Source organism: Urocitellus parryii, chromosome 6, assembly GCF_045843805.1.
Source record: "Urocitellus parryii isolate mUroPar1 chromosome 6, mUroPar1.hap1, whole genome shotgun sequence".
Taxonomy (NCBI): domain Eukaryota; kingdom Metazoa; phylum Chordata; class Mammalia; order Rodentia; family Sciuridae; genus Urocitellus; species Urocitellus parryii.
This window is the reverse complement of record NC_135536.1, coordinates 4183643-4206965: the sequence shown is the minus strand read 5'-3', so window position 1 is coordinate 4206965 and position 23323 is coordinate 4183643. Positions and strand designations below refer to the sequence as shown.

The 23323-nt window shown below is 44.4% G+C and overlaps 1 protein-coding gene across 11 annotated transcripts in view; it reads left to right on the top strand.

The window, feature by feature from the left end:
- Ppp2r5c (protein phosphatase 2 regulatory subunit B'gamma) overlaps positions 1-23323 on the top strand; it is a 136115-nt gene that overhangs the window by 60082 nt on the left and 52710 nt on the right. For 10 of the 11 annotated variants that reach the window (XM_026413792.2, XM_026413793.2, XM_026413795.2 and 7 more), the window contains one exon: positions 18443-18642. In XM_026413792.2, coding sequence (XP_026269577.1) covers positions 18443-18642 — 200 coding nt within the window. Of the gene's footprint in view, positions 1-11697; positions 11781-18442; positions 18643-23323 lie in introns of those variants that run through there. The other variant, XM_026413796.2, reaches the window with a different exon arrangement.

Here is a 23323-nt window from a genome sequence, read left to right as displayed (position 1 = left end):
AGTGGCATAGACTTCTCCCTTTGTTGGGTGTGAGTGGCTGCAGAGGTTCTTGGGTCACTAGCATTTTCCTCTGTATATTGGGCAGCTATTCCAGCAGAAATGGCTCAAGGAGAAATTCCCTTCCCAGACTCAGTGTTTCACAGGTGAAACCTTAAAGGCACATTGCCACCCCTGGTGTCTGCGTCTCTTAAAAATGTGGGCGTGTTATGTGTGCTTACAGCTCTAGGGCCATGAAGGTGATCCAGGACATTTCCTGCTAAGAATTTACCCATCAAGACATTAATTTGGTCTTATCAGGAACCTCAGGTGGGATTGGAGAAGTAAATCCTTATTATAGGCTGATAGATCAGAAGTCCATCCTCTTAACAGACCACCAATGCTCTCCTGGCCTGGGATGCAGTGAGAGGAGTCTTAGAGATTGTCTCGGCGGTCAGAATACTTGTTGACATGAGAATGGGTGTCAGGGAACTGCCCAAGGCCTGGAAGCAGCTTGTGTAGTGCTTCCCTTCCTACCAGATGCCAGAGAAGTGGCTCTTACTTCTGGAACTGTGTTCAGAGCACGTTCACAGTAAGAAGAAGATGCCGCCTATGTCTGTGGGACTTGGGATCTCTGATCCCAGTTCTGCTGATTACCTACCACCTGGAACTGGGAGGCTGGACATTGGACTTCTCCCGACCAAGGGGAGCACAGCCTGCTTGGATGGAACACCTAAGTAGGGAGGTGTAGGCTGTCTGGCAGATGCAGGGAACAGTGACATGGGGTGAGGGATGGCTAAGGAGCAGGCATTGGTGGAAGGCTGGCCGGTGACTCACCAAGGAACCTAAACCTCACAGTGCCTTCCAGTGGGACAGTTTCCTGTTGATAAGCATTCTAGAGGACTGAGTAGAGGGAAGGTCCATGATGTGAGTACTTGAGAGGGCTCCTTGTACTTGCCCCTCCTCAAGTGTGATGCAGGCTAATGGGGAAACCTACCTGTGTCCAAGTTATATTAGGAAACATTGCTTATAATTCACAGGTGGTTTTCATTGGGAGAATTAAATTCTTAAAAGTGGTCATACGTTCAAACACATCACTCTGATTTTTTTTTTCTCTCACACATTTTACTGCATTTGCTCTACTGTTTCTTGCTCCTGGAGGACAGCTTTGCCTTGACAGCACCTGGGAGATGACAGGGGCGCAGGGAGAAAGAGGCTGCAGTTGAGCACTTTGCAGCACCCGTCCCCACAGGGATCTGCAGACTCTGGAGCCACCCTGCCTGGGCTCGAGTACCAGCTCTGTCACTGCTGAGCCATGTCACCTTAGCCTCTCTGTGAGTCCATCCTCATTTGTGTAATGGGGAAAATAACATGTTATAAAAATTAATGGGCCTAGAAAAGTTTCAGTGATACCTAGCATGTGGAAAATACTCAATGATGGTGAGCTTCTGTTTTTCCTTAAAAGAATTAAAAATAGTAGGAAACATTAGTAAGATTAAAATATGAAAATTAAGTGAGAAATTTAATGTTTTTAATTATATAAGGAAATTCTTAAGTTTATAAGCAAAAATAAATAAGAAACTTAGACTTTCCAGAAGCTGAAATGCTTTGTGCAGTTGAGGCTGTAAAGCTGGACAGAGCTATGGACTGAGCGCCAAGGCTAGAAGTCCCTGGCTTCCAGCTGGAGCCTCCCAGGGGAAAGAGATCAAATCAGCTTTCAGGCAGCACAGGAACCTAGACCACGTGCCAGCACCCCCTCCTTTCTCTGCTCTCCCCCTGCACGCCTTCAGACCAAAATTACCTGTACTGGAACCATACACTCAGTTGCAGCTAATTTCTGTGACATTGTTCAGTCATCATAAATAACTCATTCTGTTATTTTGGAAATTTCTATCTCACACCAGGGGATCTGAAGATAGTTCTTCAAGATGTTGTTTCTAACTAAATCAATTTTTTTAAAAGTATGATGTCTCAATTTTAAATATCTGGGGCATTTCATGCATTTTTTCCTAGAATGTGTTGGGCAAATGCAAAAGAAAAACAGGGGTCATGACAGTACTTATTAGGCAAAGTTGAATTCAGGGAAAAAATAATAATAAATGAGATAAGATGACCTTGTGATGCTTACACATAGGTTTTTGGGGTGATGGAACTGGCATGAACCTAGGTGGCATGATTGACGTTGAAATATCTGAAGCCAGAACTATAGAGAATACAAGACAAACTGACAATGGCAGCAGTGGCAGGAAACGGCTGGACTTCAGCCCTGGCGTGTCCTGTGGCAGAGAGAGGTTGTTACTGTGGAGGTTTGATGGCTGAACAACAAGCATTCACAGGAGTGTGTTTTTAAATCAAAAATATGATAACTTACAAAATACCACTACATTGTGTTTCTGAAAGGTGACGTAAGCAGGAACTGTACTCTCCTCAGAGTACAGTAGAGATAGCATCAAATACACAGTTAGCAGTCCCCAGGGCCTAGGGCTAAGGGGCGGTTGCTCACACCCAGCCCTCACTGGCACTGGCTCATTCTTGGTGTTCACATTTTGGTCCTTGGTGTGCATGTGGGACCACAGACATCTGAAGTGGCCCTTGGTCATACATTCAAACATATCACTCTGATTTTTTTTCTCTCACACATTTTACTGCATTTGCTCTACTGTTTCTTGCATATTTATATTTGTATTTATATGTATGATGAACAGAGGTTTCACCAGGCCCTTCCCCACCATCAGGGCCCTGGCCTTGCTTTTTTTTTTTTTTTTTTTTTTTTTTTTTTTTGTCTTATTCACCAAAGAGGCTGTAAAAAGCAAAGGGCTTGTGCTTCTCACCACCTGTTCCAGAAGGGCTGAGGCTTAGTGCAGGAGAAGTCTGCTCAGGTGCAGCACTCATCCCGTGTCTTTTCTCTTGGTCTTATAAGTCTTCACTATTTTGCAAGCTTATCAATGCCTTTCAACAGGCTTGGTCTGGTTTGAAGGCTTGCTTGTCGCCATGCAATGGAGTGTTGGCTGTAATGACTCTGTTTTCATCAGAGGCAAAGGCCTTATAAGTATAGAAAGCCCCTCATAGCCCCAGGTGAGAGTCCTCTAATTATGTGATCACAAGTGGCATGGGCTCTGGGGGCTTTTGAGTAATTTTTCATGGCTGTCTACCTGCACCCCTCTCCTACAGATCCCTGTGCCACCCTGACCTGGGCCTTTGGGCTTCACCAGAGCACATTGGGTTGCTGCTCTACTGTCCCATGGCCACACTGATATCCAGCGTCCCCTCTTCCTGGATGCCTGGCTGCCCTGTCTGTCCCCTCCTCTTCAGCGTGGAGTTCCCGGGCCTTGAAGGCACACGCCTTTACAGATGCACTGTCTTCTCAGAGGTTTTAGCAGGGTGCACTGAGCGAGTCTGCTCCCCTCCGTCTGTAGTCATAATGGAAGCATTATCTAAGATGACTTTGGCTTAAAAAGAACAACAGGAGAAAGCTGGTTCAATGTCTTAACTTGTAGTATAATTTACAGTGAGATTTAGACAACTAAAGGTGATATTGATCTCTATTGGACATTGGACACTAGGACATGGGATAAGAGGAGTAACAGTAAAAGGGCATGTAGTGCTTGGTCCTGGGGCACATTCATATGACTCTGCCTCACCGGGAGACCCCTGTGTAAGTGACATCCAGATGGGAACAGCTGAGTTTTTCTTTCTTGTCATTTGGGTCATTATTTTTTTTAATTTTACAGGGAGCCTTTCTTTCTAAAGATAAATTTTTCAAAAATATGTAGTATATATTTATACATGATATGTTGGCAGTCAGATACACGTAAACACCAGCAGTCAGCTCTCTGCAGGGAGGGGGATTTCATTTATAGATTTATAGGTTCCAGCCCTGGGTCTTTACGTGTAGTACTCCCTGGTAAATTCTTCTGGATTTAAGTACAAATGCACGTACATACACACCTACATCATTCTTTCCAGTTTCTGTTTAGGGCCCTGTTGTGTTTTTCTTGTCCTCCTCTAGGATTTTCTGCTAGTGCTTGAGTTCCTGAAAGAACCTGATTTTTTAGTTGTAGAGAATGAGGCCCAAACAGGTCAAACAACTGGTCACACTGGATTGACAGCAGTGTCTTCTGCTGCCTGGTCTACTGAGGAGTACTTTGCAGTTTTCTTTATCTTCTTACCCATGTGAGCTTCCAACACCCCCCCCCCAAAAAAAAACCCCACAAAAACAGAAAAGAAAAACCCAATTCCACTATAATCGTTTTAAACCAGCAAACTTTAAGAATATTTTTCTGTTCAAATCTAGTTATGCCACATCTTGGTAATACTAACACATTCGTGAACTTGCCAGAGAGATTGGCTCCCTTGACCTAGTGGGCACATCTGTAATAATTTGATCTGAGGTTCATTCAGTCTGTTAGCCAATGTCTAAGTAGCTGTATTGTGCTGCCCTGCTCTTACAACAAGAAGAGCAGGCCCAGTTTCTGGGCTCTGTTTGCAGGACAGGCATACACTTGTCTTGAACAGAACCAGTCGCTGTCCAGTAGGGACTCTGCCTTTTACAAGGTACAAATTAGTTGCTGAGTACAGTGTATTAGTGGCTGGCTTGGAAATGCCTGGAGAGGATGAAAAATGTTGCCTCCTTTATGGACATTTTTAAGGAATTGGAGAACAACAGAATTGAGTGGTAGAATAGAGTAAGTCACTTGGCCTATGACTAACAAAACAGAACAACCTACATTGACCAAGGGCACACCATTTTAGGGATCACACCAAGCACATTAATATTTCTTAATTCACTTCATGTATATGTGACAAAATACATCCTACTGTCATGTATAACTAAAAAATAAAATAAAATAATACATCATATATGAAAGCAAAAAACATACATATCTCTTAATTCACAACAACTCCAGGGAGTACACGTATTCCCATTTTCCAGTTGAGGAAACTGAGATCCACAGAGAGAAAGCTTGCTGGCCAAGATCACTGAGGTCTTAGAGGAGGAGCTGGGATCCAGACTAGGTACTCCCTCTTTCTGCCGGGTTCCTGACTCCTGTGCTACTGCTACCTCATGTCTAAAGATTTGCCAAATGAAGGATTCAGATTTAGAAACAAAGGGGCAACTGTATCATAGGATGGCCTCAAAGTACTTCAGTTACACATTTTACCTAAAATCTGGACTATAAAGTACAAATCTCAGAAAGTATCATATACAGAAACGTGGAACTTAGGAGGCTAGATTGGAAGTTCCACAGAGGTGGCACTGAGGGTCCCCAGATCCATCTGTGGCTTGCAGGGTGGGAGGCTTTAGTTTGAGGCACGTGCCAAACTTCTGTCCTCACCTGAGGAGTGGGGCAAGGAAAAGGGCTGTCCTGACTAATGGGTTGTGCGTTTTGTAGTAGAACTGTCTAGTTTTAGAGCAGAGACAGAGGACTGTCCATGGTCCTGGGAGGTAGAGGGCACTGGAGCAGGCGCTGAGCTGGGCAGTTTCAGGAGGCTGGCACCACGCTGTCCCCTGGACAGCACAGGCATCTGGGGAGGAGCACACACAGCCTGCTGGGCCTGCCTGTCCTTCCTCACACATTGTGCTAGCCCTTGCCAAGCTCCTGTGAGCAGTTCTGCTGCCCACCCTGTCCCCCTGCAGTGCTGCTGCCAGTCAGCCATAGAGTCCACCCTTCTTGCCAGGCAGAAAAAGCGGCTCTGCCCTGGGGGTGCCCTCATACAGCAGGTTTCCCTGGCCTGACCCTGCTGCGTCAGGAGAGTAGGAGTTGAGAGGAAGTGCATGTCTGGTCCTGAACACAGTCTCCATTTCCCCTGCAGGTGTGGCAGGGGGGTCAGCTTTGTGACTGGGTGTGGCCCTCTGGTGAGGCTTGCCTAGCATGTGTGCGGCCCTGGGTTGCATCCCCAGTGCTGCGAAATAACAAATAAAGGAAGGTTTGATGTCTTTCAGCACATACCTAAGCATTGCCACCGGAATGTCTCTCTTTAACAATAAAAACATCAAATGTTTATTACCACATTGGCAAACTCCTCCAAGGGAAAAATGAGCCCACTGATAGACCCCGGGGACAACATGTAACCTGAACCACATTCACAGTTATATCATCCAGGGAGCATGAGGTCACAGCCCCTTTTATAGAGTGGCAAAATGGTGACTTCAGTCGAAGGCCAAGGCTCCTCAGTGCGCACTCGCCTCCCTTGAGTCCCCATTGAGAAGGATGAAAGGGCAGAGTACTGACAGGTTCCAGGGTGGCCATTTTGCAGATTGGAGCTGCAACTGAAGTCCTCCAGCAGCTCTTGGCTCCAGGCAGAGTGTGCTCATGTGCTGCCATCCGTGGAACCACCCAGATGTGTTGGTGACATACTGCAGGGTGTGGCATTGAGGGCTAAGTGCACCACTGACCACCCCTGCCACCTCACTGTTGAGTCCCCTCCCCTCTGTGGGAGCACAGGGCATGGGAAGAGGTGAGCACTGCAGGGCCACTGCTGGTTCTCCCTTTGGGAATTGCCCCTCTAGGCACAAGTCTGTGTCCGGCCCTCCCCCAGGTGACTTGTAGTACCCTCGAGAACAGTGCCATGGCACCCAGTCACACTGTGGGCCCAGACCCCTCAACTTGTGAGGGGCAGTGATGGGAGTTTCCCTGCTGGAGGAAAACCCTTGCTTTTTCTTTGCATGTCTTATTGTATCCAAGCAATTAGTTTGAAGTATTTATTACTTGAGACAGTAACATAACAGGTTTAAGCAGTGTGGAAGTGTTGCCAGGAGAGTTGATACATGCCTGTAGTCCCAGCTCCTGGGAAGCTGAGGCCCAAACATCACAAGTTCAAGGCCAGTCTTGGCAACTGAACAAGGCCCTGTCTCAGAATAACAAAGTGTTGGGGATGTCACTCAGTGGTAGCTCAGGGCTGGGTTCAGTCTCCAGTACTACCAGAAAAGAAAGGAAATGTGCAAGTTTCCATTCACATTATGCTTCAGAATCTGAGTTTGCTTGCTCCTAACGCTGGGCAGTAGCTGCTGCTGGTCACCTGAAGCCACCCCCCCTCCACAGGAAGAATTTCTGTCCCCCAGGGGATGCCCCTGGTCAGCTTCTCTTAACAGCAGATCAGCTACAGACAGCAGGAGCATGGAATTCATGGGTCGTGAGCACCTGTGGAGTGATCAGTATCATTAAGACACTGTTGTCATGTACCTGTTATTTATGGACACCAAGCTCGGAGCTGGAGGTCTTCAGAAGCTGATGGGCCAGAGTGCAGGATGCATGGTTCTTTCTTGACCACAGTTCTCTCCAAAATCACAGAATGAGATCAAGTTCAGTGTCCCCAGGAATCCTTGTCCAAGTCTCCAAGCAGTGAGTGCAGCATGGGCCACTCTCCACCATCAAAGCTCTGCTGAGCCCTGAAGAACCCTCAGAGATGGAGAGAGCTGCCACGCATCTTCACTGGCTCATAATGTCTCTGATACTGTAGCATCTCAGCAGTGACAAGGTGATGGCCAGGCGAGATGGAGTTATGTTAACACTAATTGTTTTTAGTGAGTTTTCTTTTCTATGCTGATATTCCTGAGGCCAGGAAATTTATAAAGTAAAGAGGCTTGTTTAGCTCAAAGTTTGGGTTGGCCTATTGTTTTCACCTCTGATGGGGACCTTCTTGCTGACAGAGTCCCAGCTTCACTGAGCATCATATGGCAGAGCAGGGAGGGCAAGCCAAGGTCTGCATGTATTCTGTCTCCCCCTCTTCTTACAGAGATACCAGGATCCAAACAGAGGGCTCTACCCTGACTACTTTATCTAGTCCTAGTCACCTCCCAAAGGCCCGCTCTGAGCACAACAGTGGATAAGTTTTCATCTTCTTAATACTTCACAGCAGGGATTAAACTCCAACACATGATGCCTGGGGGGGACACACTTAAGCCATGTCCGAACCATAGTAGTAAGTCATTTGCATTTTAGCTATAAGCAGAGACACGCAGTGGGTTTGGGGAGGCAGCTTGCAGGAGGGGCCAGAGCAATTTGGTGCCCATTTCCCTCTGCCTCATTTCCCCAGAAAAACAAATGCACACCTGACTTCATGGTGCCTGGATTGCTTTGTGATTCTGATTCCCAGGTTGTCTTGGTGAGGCTGGAACTGCAGGTGAGAGCCCAGGACTGCAGGTCCTAGTACTCAGACCCTTGAGGTATACTGCATTATGTCCTTCAGTGATTCTGCTCCCAGGCCTGGGCCATCAGGTGTGAAGAAGGAGCTCAGAATTCATAACGAGAGTTTGTGTCCAGAAAGAAGCATTCACACCTGGTCTAAGACACAAAGAAAGGAAATAGAGAACATGGAATAGAATCTGAAAAAAAAACACGTATTTGTTGTCAATATATCCTTCTGACAGCACCACACTGATTTGTTTACTGGTAAACATATTGAAAGTTCTGGAATCTCTGTTCATCAGTCTTTCATTAATCAAATATAATAAAAGCTGTTACTTTTACTAAAACAGTATCTGTATCTGCCCTTGTTTTTAGGTAAATGATCTACATGTTGCTAGAGCTGCTGGTCTCCAAGTACAACAATATTATTTAATATTTAATGAGTAAAGGACAGAGAGAGAGAGATCACCCCAGGTGTTGAAAATTTGCTAATTAGAGTGTGTAACTTTGTTCCCCACAACTCAGTTCTGAAATGGGGAATGTGGCCTACAGTAGCAAATAATGCTGTGTTGGATTCTGGATCATTCCTCAGAATTGTTTGACCTGTCTTAATCTTTTCCTATTTAAAAAAAAAAAAAAAAAAAAAAGCCAAGTGATCCATATGGCTCACACCTGTTGGATTCCTGTCTTCTGGATCACCTGCACCAAGAGGCAGAGACACATCCTGTATGTGTGTGTGTCCACAGGAGCTTTATCGCTTCAGGAACCTGCAACTTCGAATAACTTCCATGCTCTTTTTCTGCAGAGTCTAGACTAGAAGTTGGCCTGTCTCTTCTGCGCAACTCAAGTCTTCACTACATGTTCACCTAACAGAACTGAAAACTTTCTGAGGAAGCCAGTCTCTCCTGGCGTCCGTCCTATCTCTGACTGACCTTGCTCTACCTCACCTACCCTTCCTCACCCATCTCCTGTTCCCTGGGGTGGGCTTGGCTTCCACCACTGCTCTTCTAAGTGAAATTAATTGCTCTTATGAATTTCATGGGAAAGGGAGTTGGGAGTCAGTGCTGGCCTGTCATAGGACAGCAGATCAGACCCTTCTCTTGTACAACAGCTGAACACAGGCCCAGAATCAGCAAGAACCTCAAAGGGAGGACCCATATGTCCAAGGCAAGAGCAGTTTAGGTTTGTGGAGGATCCAGATTTGGCCCTGGGTGAGCAGCTCTTCCTGCAGAAAGGAGGCTACAGGCAGGGTGAAAGTGTAGGACAAGGAGAAGAAGCCATAGAACTGGGGTATATGAAAAGGTAGCAGCTTGGGAACAGGGGCTTTGGAGCTGTAGGTTGTCTCTATCCAAAAGTCTCAAATAGAGTGGCAGTGCAGAAACCACGAGCCCAGCTGCGTTTCCACATGCACATCTGGTTGGCTTAGTAGGCAGGGCTTTTGCTCTACCTGAATCCCACCCATAAGATATGCAGGAAGGACGGTTTCAGGACCATAACAATGGCCTCACTGTGGCTCCTCTTGGAATACCTCCAAACAGAGTGCAGCTACGGGTAGACAGAGGGACATGCCTAGGATGGTGACAGCACTGTCTGCCTACCTTTACCAGATTACCTGGCGGTTACTTCAGCCCCCCTTCTGTCAAGTACTAGAGACAACATGAAGAGAGGCTGCTTTTGAATGAAATAACATCCATTCAGAAACCTGAGCGGGGCTGGGGTGTAGCTCAGTGGCAGCACTGTTGGCCAGCATGGACCAGGCCCTGGATATGTGCAGCACTTCAGAAACACACACCTGAGCCAAAGCACTACCTATATGTGCAGTGAAGCTAGACTACCTTATCTCATCAGACAGTGTTTTGAGAATTATCAGGAAAGAGTGAAAGATGAGACTTTATTTTAGAATATTTGAAAGAGGACACTTACACTTTGAAATTAAGAAAGATTTATTATAGGGCTGAGAATATAGCTCAGCTGGTAGAGTGCTTGCCTCACATACACAAAGCCCTGGGTTCGATCCCCAGCACCACACGCCAAAAAAAAAAAAAAAAAGAAAGAAAGAAAGAAAAGAAAAAGAAAGAAAGAAAAAAGATTTATTGTGAATTTAATTTTGAGAAGATTAATTTAGTTTTGAGATTCCATGTGCTGCTAAGGGTCAAGGTCAAAGTCAGTGATTCACATCACCTTGTACACATTAGTTATGTGTGTTTGTTCTGCTCTCATATATTAGAGTTTGGATCTGTAGAGTGATAGGTTATTTTCACCACAGATGACAGCCTGCTACCAGTACCCAGGAAGCAGATTTTGAGCATTGTGACTGAGTACTTCCAGAGGGGTCTTCCTGCTTCTTGCCCCAAGTCCAGGTGCACCACTCATCTGCTCACAGAGCCTCTGGGGTTCAAGTTCATCCCCACATAGAGCCCTGGCTGCGGAGACCTCAGGGTGGGGAAATGCTGTCAAGAGCAGATGGCTTCTCTGGAGCTCTGGATCTTGTCTTAAAGTTCATGTAGACATTGCATTCTACTCTTGATATGTGTGGCATTATTTTGATGTTAATGTTTTAAATTATGGTACCTCTCAGTTTAACTTGTTTCCCTCAGAGCTAACACTTCATTCAGCAAAAATTTGAGGTCCCACTATGGGGATAAAATGGTGAACAGACAAAGCCATCGCTCCATAGAAACCTGTCATTAAGTAAGTGTGCAGCGTGATTAGTCTGGGGCATGTGACGCTCACCCAGTATCATCATCAGTCAAGGCAACTGTCTTTCAGGAGCATTGATTTTTTTTCCAGGAGAATAGAATTTGTCCTGTAACTCCAGAGCCCCCCACCCCGATTTGAGTAGTGGGCACCCCTAGATGACCTCTCCCACCTAGTATGGATGTCAGCACCTCCATGACCACTGGTGTTGGCCTCCCTCACCTGCAGCTCCAGTTCTCCCTGGACCTTCGTGCCTCTGAACTGAAAGCAGAATGGCTCTCCTCCTACCCAATCCCCCTGGTGCCTCCCACCTGGCTGTACTATAGCACTTATCATGGCTCACACATTTTCAGTTGTTTTTCTTTTAGAGCCAGGATTTTGCCTTAACTTACCTCCATCAGCAATGCAAGCACAGTGCCTGGCAAATAGTGTTGGATCAACTTCTAAATCAGTTCCTAAAGACATGCACTGTGTCCTCAAGATCACCGCCTGCTCCACCATGGTTCTCACACTTGTCCATTCACACAGATGCTTTAGGTCCCATAGATAAGCCAAACCACAGTTTTATCTTGTACACTGGGATCCTAAATACTGATGTTTTCTTGAAGAGAGTGAGAGATAATCTTTATGTAAATGGAATCAGAGATGGTTCAGATCCTCATTTTGGGAGGGAAAATTTTTGAACAAAGGAAGGCTGTCTAGAGCCTGGATTCCTCCACACAAGGCTTTGTGTAGAGGAGCATTCGGGTGTGTGGGGACTCCCGTGTGGGGACTCCCATGTGGGTGTGCCCCAGTCCCAGGTGGACCTTCAGTTAGTTTAGAATTTATGAGTGTTGACTCCTCTCAAGCCCTGTTGAAAGCCACCGATTTGCATATGCCCGCTGGCCTGCCTCACCCTGGACCAAGCAGCAGAGGTTGCCTCTGGGAGAAGAGCAGGAGGCCACAGATGGTGTGGAAAGAGGAGTCTCCCACGTCATGGTGGGTTCCTGATGCTTTTGTTTGATCTACATTTATTTATTTATTTTTGCTATGTGCATGCTTTCTTTAGTGTTTTTTATTTGAAATACAAGTCACATGCAAGAGCATATGAAGCAAATGTAAAGTGTAGTGAATGGTTATAAGGCAAATATCCATATGACCACCACCCAGGCCGTGTACCCTAAAAGTCCTGTAGGTCCTTCATAATAAAGTTTTAGGTGTGCTAAATAAGGCGAGAGTGAATAGAACCGGTTGGTTGGTGTGTTGCATCTACTGTGCAACAGCATTTTGTAAGATTCATCCATATCATGTCACCCTTGTAGTTTTGGAATGTTGGTAGGCCACAGTGTCTGATCCACCACTAATGGATAGTCTGGGCTAGTGGTGCTGTGGACACATGTTGTGGTGCCCATGTGCACCTTGTCGTGAGGTCATGTGCCCCGTGTGCAAATGTCTGCTGTACCACTGGGTAACTCCCAGCTCTGCAGCCCACTAGCATGGTGTGCACTCAGCTCCTCGCACACTGTTGAGTGTGTACTACTCTCTTGAGTGACTGGTGTGTCTCATTGTGGTTTTAATTTGCATTTCTCTAGTCATTGAGAGGGGCGATCCTGTCCCATGTGATTAACCATGTAGATATATTTGTAAGAGCCTGGTTAAGACTGTATCTACTTCCCTGTTGATGTTCTGTGGGGTTTTGTTTGTTTGTTTTTAACTGATTGACTGGAAGAGTTCTATATTCTGGATCTGAGTCTAGTGGTTACATGTATTCAAGTAAGTCTATTCTGTGACTCGCCTTTCCATTCTTGATGGTGTCTTGAAAGTGTTTGGTTTTAGAATAGTTCACATGATTGGCTTTTGCTTGTTTGTTTTTATACCTTTATTTATTTGTTTACTTTCATGTGGTATTGTGGGTCGAACCCAGTGCGTCACACATGCTAGGCAAGTATTCTACCGCAGAACTACAACCCCAGCCCAGTCCAACTGATTGGTTTTGAATGATTACTGGGTTTTGTGTCTAAAGAAGTCCTTTCTGATTCTGGTGGGTTTTTTTGGGGGGGCGGGGGGTACTGGGGATTGAACTCAGGGGCACTCAACCACTGAGCCATATCCCAAGCCCTATTTTGTATTTTATTTAGAGACAGGGTCTCGTTGAGTTGCTTAGCGCCTCAGCCTCCCAAGCTGCTGGGATTACAGTTATGCGCCACCACACCCGGCCCTTTCTGATTGTTCACCTAACCAGATACCTTTCTATATTATTTTTTAAAGCAATATAGTTTTGCCTTTCAGATCGAAGTCTGTAACCCTCCAGTTTGTTTTATTTTTGTATATAATGATCCATTTTTTCCTTCTTCCTCCTTCTTCCCCCATACCCCATTTTCTGGTCCCTGTGTTTGTCCTAGTGCCATATGTTGAAAGAGTGACCTCTAAACTGTGCCACTCTGACATCCTGTAATGTCAGCTGTGATATTAGTGGCCACTTAGGACTCCTTGACAAAAGCCTACAGTGGCTCTTCACTGCCTAGCAATGATCTCCAGACCCCCTTGATCACATCTGCCCAATCGTAATCTACTGTGTGCTGATTTGTATATGAAATGTTATTATATTAATTTCTTGCTTTTTATAGAAGAAAATATTAGTAGGCACACTGCTGTTTTCTTCCCCTGTCCTGCTAGTCCAGGGCTCACCCTGCCTCAGTGGAGCCAGCTCAGGTCCTTGTGTCTCATTCTGGTGCTGTGCGATGTAAGAACACTGCCCTTCTGCACACTGGCACCAGAAACATTTGCAAATCTAGAAATGGACGTGCCCATCCTACTTCAAGGGTAGCTTCTGTTGAGCATAACTGTGTATCACTCATGAATGACAGGCTTCCCTTCCATAGATAGGCTTTTATACATTGTTATTATTCCACCATCTTTCTTTTTTATGTGTTTTTATTTGTTTTTCATAGATATACATGACAGTAGAATGTATTTGGACATGTTATACATACATAGAATGTAACTCATGCTAATAGGATCTCATTTTTGTGGTTATACATGATGTGGAGTTACACTGGCGTGTATTTATATATGAACGTAGGAAAGTTATGACCAGTTCATTCTACTGTCTTTCCTATTTCCATCCCCTCTCTCTTCCCTTCATTCCCCCTCACCACCATCTTTGTTGACCTCTGTTGTTTCAGAGGCCCTAGTATGTATGTTTTTCTCCTGGGTATTCATTGAAGATCTATCCTGAAAAACTGGGTGGTATTTCAAGTTCATAGGAATAAATTAATGAAAACTGGGGGATGCTGAAATAATCTGGGCAGATGTTAGGTGTTTCTAATAATGTTTGCACTGTTAAGAAATCAGCCGGGTGCAGAAGCACATGCCTGTTATCCCAGCAGCTCTGGAGGCTGAGGCAGGAGGATCACAAGTCTGAGGCCAGACTGGGCAATTTGGTGAGACCCTTTCTCAAAATCAAAAGAGTTGGGAATGTAGCTCAGTGAGAAAGAGAACCCCTGGCTTCAATCCCCAGCATTGGGGAAAAATCAGAATCCATTAAGATGTAAAGCCCATTCCTCCACCACCTCCATCCATTTTTATTCCCCTGTGTTACTGTCCTATTAACACAGCAGAAAATAGCCTCTTTTTTTTTTTAAGATGTTGATCAAATGCAATTTTTATTTACTAAAATGTATTGGGTTTAAGATTTTAAAAATGAATGGTGAAACACACTCAGTACATGGATTGGACTTGAATTAAATACACTGCTACAGTTAACAAATAAAATTGAATTGTGTGCATTATTCTTGAAAAGGGTTGACTTCTGTTTTTAGTAAGTCATCATCTTCTGATAATTTGTCACAAAGACTTTCTCAGTTTTAGCATCAGCGCTCAGTTTAGGTAGGAACTTCTCAAAATTCGCCTCTTAAAGGTTTCTGGGTAGCCTCACCGCCCTTTTTTTTCCTGAATCTGTCAAGCTCCTTGTCTATTCTTTGATTTTAGGAGTTTTATTTGTTTTGCTTTCTTCTCCTAAAATTCTGTTAGTTCTTTGCAAATTGTCTTTTTACCTCCTTTACAATATCTCAGTATTTTGGAACAGGTGGTGGTTCTTGTGATAGTTCAGTGAGTTTAATCTTGATCTGTTCAGGGACTTTGGAAGTGCCAATTAGCTCATGCATCATAAGACAATATAAAATCATCAAACTCTTACCTCCAAAATTGAAGAATATGGTGAAACCCTGGCCCATAATGAGACTTTGTTGTTGTTCTCGAATCTTCCTTGACTACGGACTTTGCATATGCTCTTGGATTCTTCAAAGTGTTCAGAGGTCTCGGTAGACAGCGGACTCTGTGGCTCTGGGTCCAAGGTGAGCAGAACTTCATGGTGTGTGGAAGAGGAAAGCAGCTCAGAACATGGCAGTCCGGAAGCAAAGAGGGCTAACTTGCATTTTTTTGAAATGTGAAAATATTTGATATGACCTAAGGATGCAGTTTTTTTTTTCATTTCCATGCTCAATTAGATTGTTATAGATTTTTTAACATTAATATTTTTTAAATGGCCAAATGGAAGTTGAACAGTTCATGAGATTGTAATGACAAATCTATTTGTAGACCATAAACAAAAATATTACAATAACATCTCAACTGCTGGGATCCTGGGAGAATTAAGATAATTTCTAGAGAGTTGAGACTTACTTGCTTTTTAAAATCATTTTAATAGAAATATTATAGAAAGAAATGGCTTATTCTTCTTTCTTAATCACAATAGCTTTCTGAATATCATTTATCGATTTTATCATTTAAAAGCAGTTGATGGTTTCCAGGCATTCTGAGGTCTCTGAAACTTACTGATCTCACCCTGAGTGATCACAGCATCCTTTGGGTTTCCATTCCCAAATACAAGGCGTATCTTATGTGTACCCTTGCCCTGTCACTGAGCAGCACTGGACAAGCTCTTCATCACTCAGCATGTCCCTGTCTCAGATGGGTCTGAGGGTACCATCTCAATACCATCCTTGCCAAGGACTCAGCAAGGAAAACTCCTCAAAGGCAGATCCTGAATGAGGGTGCTGGTAGTCCTTGGGGTGACTGTGGTCTTCTAGGTTCTCTGCACAGTACTGAGAAGATGAGAATGCCAGAGACAGGTTCCAGGTAGACAGGCTGTACCAACAAGTGGTAGCTCACTGAGGGATCCTGGCAAACTGGAATTGAGCACAGGCGTGGAATAGAGAGGACCACAGCCAGCAGGGAGGCAGTTCAGAAACTCTGTTCTCGCAAAGGCCCTGTGCACTAAAGATGGTCGAACAGTCACTGGAATACTTGGAGTATTTAGGGTCCAGTGTTGGATCTTGGGATTTCTAAAAAGCCAGTGCACTGCCACCCCATGCCTGCTTGTGTGCTGCTCATCTCTGCATGCAGTATAGCAAATAAGGAGGCTGTGGCAGGAGGATTGAGCTTGCGGGCCGTCCAGGTCACAGTGTCTGTGTGCCTGTCAGCCAGGCTCATGCTGGGCAGTAAGGGATTCCGAGGACCAAAAGCAGTAGGGTCCATGACGCTCATGGAGCTTGCAGTCAAGGAAGCCACAAGCAAGGTTGCTGTTTAAAGCTGCAGGAGGCAGATGCTCAATGAGGGTGTCTCCTTTGTAACTAGGAAGTAAGGAAAGGCCTATAGAATATACCTAAGCAGAAACTGGCGATCAGTAGGACAGGAAACGGCAAGAGAAGCGGAAGGAACCATGGCTTGAGAACAAGCACATTTGCTGAGGAAAACTTGGCCAGGGGCGGGGGGGGGGGGCGGGGGGGGGGTCATTCAACCTGCTGTGGTAGGGCGGTAGATCTCAGGATCCCAAAGCTTCTGTTCATGTGATGTTAGATATCAATATTGACCTTACTTTTCAACAAACCAGAGAAAATTTTAATATATATTTAATAATATGAATTCATTTAAAAGAATAAGCCTACCACGTGTTAACAAGTTAATATTTTTATGAAGATGGACATATTTTCCAAAACAAAACAGCTTGAGTGAGAAGAGTGACATTGTTTTCTATTTTTCAAGTGTCTGGCTTGCTGGGAATGACTGGATTTTGCTGCCTGCCCCTGCATCCATTCTTGACTATATGTCACTTTGATGGAGTGTAGGAAGATGTGGTTGGGAAGAGCAGAAGTGTTTTAATGGTCTTTTAAGAAAATATGGCATTTTCTTTGATATTATACTAAAACTTAATAAATGGGCAGTTTCTTAAAGGAAATCTGCAGTGTGGGACCTGAAATCGTGTCTGTACATTTATTGCACTAAAATCTAGTGACTTGCCTTGTACTTCAAATGCTTCTTTTGCCCTTGGATGCTGTTATAACACCATTCTTTATTGTCTTACTGTATTTATATATAAAAGTTTTAGCACAAGCTCTGGCTCAGGTAAGCATTCACTAAATAATTGTTATTATTCTCATTGCTATTCCTATATTGCTGTCACTAACACCCCCGTCACCACGTGTGACGGGCCGACTCTAGCATGAGGAATGAAATGTGCTCAGGAGCACTAAGGTGCTTGCTGTTATTGGTTGTCTTACTAGTAGTTTGACAGTCTTCAGATTGATGCAAGTGTTTGTCAGTTAGCCAGAGTAGGCAGACACACATGAGCAAGCACCCCTGCCTCTGGTCCTCTGCTCACCTACACCTGCTTTCTGTAGTCGTCACATGGATTAAAGATCCCTGACAGGCTCGCCCTTTTTTTTTTTTTTTTTTTTTTCTGAGAGAGAGAGATTTTTTTTTAATATTTATTTTTTAGTTTTCGGTGGACACAACATCTTTGTTTGTATATGGTGCTGAGAATCGAACCCGGGCCGCACGCATGCCAGGCAAGCGCGCTACCGCTTGAGCCACATCCCCAGCCCAGACAGGCTCACCCTTTATGTCTTGTTCTTCACTCCTAGTCCAGTGCAGTGCCAGGCGTGTGATCACTGGCACTTAGAAAGTATTTGTTGAATAAATGCATTCAGAGGGAATTTATTTTGAACCTTACTTTCAACACAGTTTTAAAAAGTGAAAAACAGCTAGGCACAGTGGCACATATCTGAAATTCCAGCAACTGGGAGACTGAGACAGGAGGATTCAAGTTCAAGGCCAGCCTCAGCCATTTAGCAAGCAAGGCTCTAAGCAACGTAGTGAGATCCTGTCTCAAAAGGATGTGGCTTAATGGTTAAAAACTCCTGGTTTCAATCCTTAGTATCAAAAAAAATTTTTTTTCTTAATTTTTTAAAAATGTGAAAAAAATAGCTGGGCATGGTAATGAATGCCTATAATTCCAGCAAGTCTGGAAGCTGAGGCAAGAGGGTCTAAAGTTTGAGGCCAGCCTCCACAACTTAGGGAGACCCTGTCTCAAAATTTAAAATTGTAAAAGGTGCCAGGATTCAGGTTAGTGGTAGATCACTCATGGATTCAATCTCCAGTACTGAAGAGAAAGAAAAATCCTACTTTAACATACAAAACCTGTGATCTGAGCAGTGACTAGCTGGTTGTTTAAGGAATGTTTAACCTCTATTCACCCCACCCTCTCTCCTTTTTCTTGAACCTCTATTAATACAAAATAAGAAGAAACAAGCACTTAGGCATGTCATAGTACCTTTGGGTTAGGCACTCGAGATCAATGTGCTTTGCCTTCTTCCTTTCAGATGTTCCTCCTGCGGATCAAGAGAAGCTTTTTACCCAGAAGTTACGTCAGTGTTGTGTCCTCTTCGACTTTGTTTCCGACCCACTGAGTGACCTCAAGTGGAAGGAAGTAAAACGAGCTGCTCTAAGTGAAATGGTAGAATACATCACCCACAATCGGAATGTGATCACAGAGCCCATTTACCCTGAAGTAGTCCATATGGTAAGTAACTGCAGCCTGACCATTGCGTCCCAGCCCTGAGCTGCAAAAGGACCCTGATGTTCTCAGGACAGGCTGGGACATCTGAGCCCAACACAGCACTACCCAGAAAAAGCCTCCTCCTTTTCCAAGATTTGTGCTTGTCCCAGGAAGGATGAAAGTGTTCTTTGTGCTGTATGCTGGATTGTTGTGATGATAGCAGTGAGAGGGCCAGCTGCCTTCTAGCAGGTGTTTTGCATTATTAACTTGTTCAGTCTTCACAATTACCCTGTCGGGTAGAAATACTAGAACTTTTATTCATATTTATTATTTTATCCTCTTTAAATTTTTTGTTTTTTAAAAACATATGTGCTAGGAGCTGTGGTGGATGCCTGTAATCCCAGTGACTCAGGAAGCTGAGACATGAGGATAACAAATTCAAAACTAGCCTCTGCAACTTAGCAAGGCCCTGAGCAACTCAGCAAGACCCCGTCTCTAAAGTATTGAAAAGGGCTAGGGATGTGATTCAGTAGTAAAGTGCCTAGATCCAATCCCTGGTACCGAATAAATAAATATATATATATATATATATATATATATATAACACTAATATACTAGAGCTCTTATGTTGTTTAGAAGAAAGCACACTGTCCCTCCGTGTTCTAATGCTGCGACAGAGTTAAAGTGTTCATGGGAACCAAGCAGATGTCAGCATGCTGTGTCCAAGCCTGTTGGCTGGGAAGGCCTTCGTCTGTTGGTCCTGAGATCAGGATGGTATCCCAAGTGACTGAGAGAGTCTTGTCCTGCAGCCAGGTCTCTTCTGCAGACCTCCTCCCTGCCTATCTGCAGGTCAGTGGCGGCTCTTACTCCACCCATTGTTACCTCAGCCCTGAGCATTTCACAGGATGGCCACAGAACTGTTGTTTGAGGCTGAACTCCAGTTTTCTGTTGCATTTTTTTTTCATTGTTATTATTTTATCTGCCTTTGAAATTAATCCCCCTAGTTATTGGTAAGTTATCATTGCTTAACAGGGACTTTTAAATCCTAGTTTTCATTGAACTCTCTCTCTTAAGTTACTGATTTTTCCCACCAAAGCTATGTATTTCAGAGTGGACTAGACTTGTTGACCTAAAATACTTTTATTTCTCGATTTAGTACTTTTGTTTTGGAAAAAGAAGATGAAAAGAATGTTCCTTTTTGTAATTGAGTCTTTTGTCAAAAGATGTGATCAGCTTGATTATTTTCAGTTACTTTTTCTGACCAGCACAGCTGTGCATGGCCAGCCTCAAGGCTACAGGGCTGTGTGGCCCTCTGCCTGACTCCTGCTTGGAGACGAGTGACAGGTGTGTGCTGAGCAGAAAGTAAATGCTAAAATGTCCCTTGTGTGGACCAAGGAAATGGTGTGTCTTTTTAACTCTCACTTTCTTTGGAAGGCTACCCCAGCCCCAGAATTGTACAGAAAAAACTCTAATATTTTCTCCTACAACTTAACATAATTCTGTTCTTCACTTCACCTTCCTTTTTTGTTTTTTGAGGTTCTGAGGACAAAAACCCAGGCCTCACATGAACTAAGCAGGCCTCTTCCCTGAGCCATCCCCAACCCCATGTCACGTTTTTAATACTTATGGGACTTCTTTTATAATACAGGCTTCATTTTCTCATAGAATTATTGAAAAGTCATTTGTCCCTGCCTCATACATTGAATATGCTATTTCCCCATTTGAAGTGCTTATTGTTAGTTGTCAAGTTATTTCCTTTTTAAATTAATTTCTTGGTACATATTAAATTTATAGATACATAAACCACCTGTATGAAAGACTGATCCATTTTTAAGGATTTCTGTAACCAGGAGTCCCTGATGTGCCAAGAAGGAAGAGTCTGCAAAGACTGAAGGGACTCTGGTCTTCCTGGTTGGGTTCACTGCCTGTACTTGAACCAAGCATGCTCCTGACTGCCATTCCTCTGCTCCCCACTGTGATTGTTCCCAGGTAGAGTTCCTCCTGTGTCTTCATTTGCCCTGCCCTGAGCATCAGCTAGCTCTTGGGTGCTGCAGCTGGCTCTCGGAAGCGCCTCTGCAGACCTGTCCTGAGCTCCCCTGGAGGAGTGGATTTCATTGCTCTTTGGGTGATGAAATAGAGTTGGGCACAGGTTTCTGCTCTCCCGAAGCTTTCATTTTTCAGTGGAGTCGAGCATAAAATAAGCCAGCAGTGCTGTACTGTATTAGATGATGGTACTTTGCAAGGAGAGTCACCCAGGCCAGGCGGGTGGGCTGCAGTGCTGGAGGTGTGCCTCTGCCCTCTGCCCACATGGGCGGGAAGAAGGTCCAGAGAGAAAATACCTACAGGCCTGTTGCACTGTCCCCTGAAGAACTGTGCCGTGCGGTTATCTTCTGGAATCACTGAGGGGCAGGGGACACTTCATTCTGCTTTCTGCTCTGATTCAGGGAGATAAGTTCAGAAGAGAACACAGCCTCTTCCCTGGCCCTAGTCCTCAGTTTGGGGATGGAATGGGAGCAGGGACGCGCTGGACTCTCTGACCTGATGCTGCTCTTTCTCATTGCAGACAATGCTGATGAGATATGGAATGGAAGAGAACATGGTGGGGGTGGGATTGTACTGTGTAACCCTCCATCACCAGAGGCCACAGAAGTCCGGCCCCCTCCCTCCCCAGGGCCTCTACCCGAAGGCAGAGTCCTCCTGGCCAGGGGGAAGCTGGACTCTGGCAGGGTCCTTTCTGCTGAGGAGCCCTGCAGCCCGCGGCTCTGCCTGCTGTGCTAGTCACCTAGGCAGCAGTCAGCCGACTGGTCTGTGTCTCTGTGATGCTTGTGTATATTTTGGTCATAGTGTTTTTAGAGACGTTAATTTCCACTGACTTTGAAGAATTGGAAGCTCTGTATATGTTGTACTCCTGTCGCTGCCACTTTTAAATATATTGTCTGCTAGACTAGACTGCTGTGTTGCTTTTTTAACACATTTATTAACATATTATTCACATACCTTAATTCACCTTAAAATATGTACTTCAGTGGCTTTTGGTTTGAATATAAGACTATACAGCCATCATCACATCTAATGTTAGGACATTTCTACCACCTACAGGAATTCTTGTCCTCACTGCTGTCACTCCTTTTCCCCCAGCCCCTGCCCTGAGCACCATGGTCTGCTTTCTGTCTCTATGGGTTGCCTACTCAGGACATTTCATGTGCCTGAAATTACCCAGTACAGGGTCTTTTATGACAGGTTCCTTTCTCTTAGCCGGGATTTGGCTCATCCATGTGCTACCATTGTGGCAGGAGCTTATTTCTCTCTCTCTCTCTCTCTTTTTTTTTTTTAACCAAATAATTTTACTACCCTATAATATTCCCTTATTCAACACCATTACATCTTACTTATCATTCATCGGTTGGGTCACCTCGGGGTTGACTGCTGTGCACGATGATGCTCTGGACGTTTCTGTGCAGGCTTTTGTGTGACAAACAAAAACCATCCATCTGTTTTTGTTTTTGTTTTAATTATATTTTCTAGTTAGTTTGCTTCTTAAGCTGGACGTTTTTCTGATAGTCAAAATGTTGGTCAAAAAAACAAGTAACAGTATATTTAAGAAATTCAAAGCAATAAAAGTAAAACTGCAGGGCTGGGGATGTGGCTCAAGCGGTAGCGCGCTCGCCTGGCATGCGTGTGGCCCGGGTTCGATCCTCAGCACCACATACAAACAAAGATGTTGTGTCGGCCAAAAACTAAAAAATAAATATTAAAATATTCTAAAAAAAAAGTAAAACTGCTTTGATAATAATGTTTAAGGAGTTAAATTCTAGGGTTGGACCCTTTCAAAATCTGAAAAATGGATCTATGTGCCAGTTTTTACCTATGATTTCAGAGCATTTTGGTTCCTTACAGCCTGCAGTAGATCCCAGATTCAGAGCTCTGGAACCGCTCTGTTCTGAATCAGTGGATCAGAGGTTCCTGGCCTGTGGACCCTTGCAGAGGGTCTGTGGAGTCAAAATTATTTCCATAATAATGCTAAGACTTGTTTCACTTTTTCACTGTATTGACATTTGCACCGATGGTCCAGAAGTGATAGTAGGTACAGCTTCTGGCACCTTAGCAAGAAGCCAGGCAGTGGCACTAAGGTGACCTAGCATATTAACAGCCACATACTCGGTTTCACTTGATGGCCTGGCTAAAGCAGGACGATATTAAATATATTACATCCTAGCATTTTAGTCCCTGTCTGCTGAGCTGTGGGGTTTGCGTAAGTACTGGGGCTACAAAGCTTAGTGGAGTTGGGAGGGTAGGGAGGCACCTGTGCGGTGGTGTCCTGAGTGGAACTGCCACATGTTCAGGGAACACCATTTTTGCCTGGAAAATGACTAATAGACAAGTGAGTTATTCAGACTTAAATATTTAACAGGCATTTTCTCAAAACAAACTAAATGAGAATGTCACTTGAAGGAAAATAACTGTGTTGTCAATGATAAAATCTGAGCTTTTAAGGGAACTTCGGGCTCCCTGGTGATGCAAATGAATGGGATTTTTTTAATAGATACCACGAAATGAGTCACCACTTAGAAAGTCTTTGTAACTCAGTGAACCAGTATTTTCCAGATGACCAATAAATGACATTATACAATCATTCATGGGCAAGAGAGCCATGGAGAGGGCAACGTCCACCACTGGGCTTGCATGTAGGAGAGAAGAGGCCCCC